Below are 3,943 nucleotides of genomic sequence, written 5' to 3'. Positions count from 1 at the left end.
GAATTGTCAAGCAAAAAGATCCAAAGAGAGGAGGAGGAATAAAAGAACATAGAGAAAGGGGAAGTAAGAACTGTCAAGCAGAAAGACCCAAAGAGGAAAGCCACCCCCGATTTCCCCGGCTGAAGTGCGCAACCACGGAACCGCAAAGAAAAGATTACCCAACAAGTGCATCCAAACAATGCTGTTCTTTACCAGTATCATCCTGCAGAATCTAGACAACGTATGCTGGGCTAGTCAGAGGTATCCTATTTTCTTCTTTTATCTCAGATTCCTCCCATTTCTCTATGGGGTCGCCGTTATGGATGAGTCCCCTCATTACGCCTCATTCCGTATTGGTTTTGGCATGGGTTTTTTTCAGTCGGATGCCCTTCTCCATTTATCCGGTAGCCACAAAGGCTGGCTTGCCCCCCAGGTGGCTTGTGGCTTTTACAATGGGCAATCAAGGTAAAGTTCCCTGCTTAAGGGGGACTCGAACCCTATTAGATGTGTGTGTGTGTGTGTGTGTGTTTGTGTTTGTTTCTTTGTTTGTGTGTGTGTGTGTGTGTGTGTGTGTGTGTGTGTGTGTGTGTGTGTGTTTGTGTGTGTGTGTGTGTGTGTGTGTGTGTGTGTGTGTGTGTGTGTGTGTGTGTGTGTGTGTGTGTGTGTGCGTGCGTGCGTGCGTGCGTGTGTGTGTGCGTGCGTGCGTGCGTGCGTGCGTGTGTGTGTGTGTGTGTGTGTGTGTGTGTGTGTGTGTCGTGATACCCGATTGTTGACGAAAAGCCCACTCACACGAATTTCTTGGAAGAACTGAATCTGGAAACTGGTAATTAACACAACTCCTTCCGCATCTCTGAGGATGATTATTTGTACCTTTAATAATTTCTTGTTCTTTTTACAATCCGGAAGATGGACAGATTTTACTCCCTCAGGATCTCTGGCCTTCGGGTTTCCGTCACGAAGTCCTGTAAGAAACTGCAATACACTACATCGAGTATATTATTCCTTAGGGTTAAGTCGTACTTATTTTATTCCTTGGTTTACGGATTTTATTTCTGAAAACCTCTGACACGCGGTGACAAAATCAAAATAATTTGGTGTTTTGACTTGCTTTTATGACTGTTTATCAGTTTCTGGAAACATGTTACAGGTGGTAAAAAGTAAATGAAATGCCGACGACAGAACTACATCAGGTCACAATTATTTTATTCCTTTAATCTACAGACCTCGACTCCAGCACACACACACACACACACACACACACACACACACACACACACACACACACACACACACACACACACACACACACACACACACACAGATGCATTTCGAATCATGGACACATCACCGGAAAGCGAAGGGAGACGAGATAACCATTTTTTGTTACATTTGCATTTATTTATTTTCAAGATGGTTGACTATGTTGAACATCAGCGGTAGAAAAAAAATGATTTTACAATTTTTTTTCGCATCGGAATCAAATCGTAAGAGATTGGGTGCGGCGGGAGAAAAATAAAGTCGATTTCTCGATTATTTCTATTTTCGAAAATCGGGAAAATAAGTGCGACGGATCCGTAAACCAAGGAATGAAATAACTGTCGCTTTGTCAGAGTAGCATTAAGACACTTTACTGTGAGGAAAATAGTTTATTTGGGTGATTCATAAAAGAAGAGAATAATGAAAATAGACTTTCTGCCCATGAAAACATTCAATTAAAAATGAACAAAATACAGCCCAATTATAGAGGTATTTATGCTGTGGTTAACCCATAAAGCATGACCTGAAAATTATTTAGCTCGCCGGGGGAATCAGTCCAGAATTTTATTTGGAACTCAATTACTGGAAAACTACTGATTTGCTGACACTGAATCAATGAATGTAAAAGCCAGAAAAGAAAACTTTGAAAAAATTATCTCATTTTCCAGTAATCGAGTGAGTTCGGTGGCCATCAGTCAGCTAGAAGTCTTAGAATCAGACTGAATGTTCTTACCAGTTACTTTCCATTCTCTACTGAGATTGCCCAACTGAGCCTCAAACAATATCTCAGCAATCAGTCTCTCCGCACATATTCTTTGATCCTGGGCGAGTATTCTCAACTTCGAAGCCACGTGTTTCCCTGTGATGTCAAGGTCGTCCTCAGTTGGAGGATGTTGGAGGCGTTCAGCAGCTGAGTTCAGTACGGGGCTGGCGTGCTCTTCCCTCAGCCTCTTCTGTAGCCTCGTCTGTCCTAAGGTGTCGGTTGGCTGCTCGGGTCGTACCGCAGGGGGTGTTGCTGGTTCCTCTTTTGCTTTTCCTTGTGGGTCTTCTCTTGGCTCCCGGTCTTGGGATGTATCCAGCTGCAGTGAACCCTAGAAATGTCAGTAATTTGTTAATATGGATTGTTTGTTTGATTATTGATTTTAGGAAATGCAATATACATACAATGTTATGTTTATTGCCTATCGAACACATGACCTACATTTTATTATTTCCCTCTAAAGATATTTGGAATCTTGTTTAGTGGCACTAAATGGCAGGGGTATTAATGGGCACTAGATGTTACCATGGCAAGTTGTACCTTGTATAATTTCTTGATAAGTCTGATCTCTGTCTACCAAGAGGAGCATGACACTGACATAAATATTATGGATGTATGAATAGGTGAAAAGTTCATACAAGTTAGGTAGCTACAACCGGGATGCTGGAGAGGACGCAAAATAGATTGGATAGACCTGTTCTTCCAATGACGAAAGAAGTGTGGATTTGTGTCGAATTCCACATATAACCAAGGAATAAAAATACGGCCGTTCTGTAGATCTTTATACCGTTTCCTTGACGTGTACATGTAGATGTTGGTTTAGTGGAAACTGTTTGACTCTCATTGTACTTCAGACATGGATGGTTGAGTTACGAGTAGCGTTGCAAATTTACACAGATTTGTTTATATTTTATTCCCAATCGTGACCAATAAAGCCATCCCTCACCATCCGCCTCTCAGAACAACAACAACAAAATCTGACCTGACTTACTTTCGCTTCCTGATCCTCTCGGTTGGAGGTTGCTGCCCGCGGGTTCTCTTGGTCCAGCAAGAAACTCAGGCGATGGAAATACCACAGTTTGGGAGTGTAAACGCTGCCCGCTCCCGCCCTCTTTGAATCTGACACTTTCTTCGCCTCTTTCCTATAAGCACTCCTGAGGTTGTTTATTTTCTTCACGACTGCTCCCCGATCTGCCGTCGGATCCACTTCCCTCAGCTTCCCAACGAGTTTTTCATAAGCCAGTCTCTTCATGTTTCTGTCAGAGTAACATCTGCTCTTCATTTTCCAAAGGCATTCGTGGCCTCGGTACAGGTCGATGAATTCCTCCACGAACGCCCTTGAGAAATTCCGCAAATCCGACATCCTTCCGCCTTAAACACGTGGTAAAGACTGAGCAAAAATTCCGCGGGTTTGAGCTTCCTGTCCTCCGCCCCGCGTTGGTTTGACTGCGCAGTTGAAATCTGTACAGTTGGCTCTTCGATCGACCGCTATCGTTCCAAGCTTTCGATCAATATAATTAGAACTGCTCAGGGAGGGAAGGAGAGAGAGAGAGAGAGAGAGAGAGAGAGAGACAGAGAGAGAGAGAGAGAGAGAGAGAGAGAGAGAGAGAGAGAGAGAGAGAGAGAGAGAGAGAGAGAGAGAGAGAGAGAGAGAGAGAGAGAGGGAAGGGAGAGGGAGAGGGAGAGAGAGAGAGAGAGAGAGAGAGAGGGGGAGAATATACATGTGTGTGTGTGTGTGTGTGTGTGTGTGTGTGTGTGTGTGTGTGCGTGTGTGTGTGTGTGTGTGTGTGTGTGTGTGCGTGTATGTGTGTGTGTGTGCGATGACTCGTCCCACGTGACCCCCTTTTGAACAGGGCAGTTTTGGACCATGCAGTTGAACCGCTATCTAAAAAAATAGAAACAAAGAATAACTGCGTTAGGCGAACATGTAAGATAACGGAGTAACAT

At 43.8% G+C, this 3,943-nt stretch overlaps 1 protein-coding gene across 1 annotated transcript; it reads right to left on the bottom strand.

Annotated features, from left to right (window-relative positions):
* Positions 1-1,621: 1,621 nt before the first annotated feature.
* LOC113805122 (uncharacterized) lies at positions 1,622-3,437 on the bottom strand. The gene is made up of 2 exons (XM_027356045.2): positions 2,988-3,437; positions 1,622-2,327 (listed from the first exon to the last, which is right to left on the bottom strand). Exons 1-2 carry the CDS (start codon positions 3,357-3,359, stop codon positions 1,932-1,934), a joined length of 768 nt encoding a protein of 255 aa, XP_027211846.2. The 5' UTR covers positions 3,360-3,437; the 3' UTR covers positions 1,622-1,931.
* Positions 3,438-3,943: the final 506 nt, after the last annotated feature.

This window comes from Penaeus vannamei, chromosome 30 (genome assembly GCF_042767895.1).
Source record: "Penaeus vannamei isolate JL-2024 chromosome 30, ASM4276789v1, whole genome shotgun sequence".
Classification (NCBI taxonomy): domain Eukaryota; kingdom Metazoa; phylum Arthropoda; class Malacostraca; order Decapoda; family Penaeidae; genus Penaeus; species Penaeus vannamei.
The sequence above is the reverse complement of the archived record's forward strand: the minus strand, read 5'-3'. Positions and strand labels throughout refer to the sequence as shown.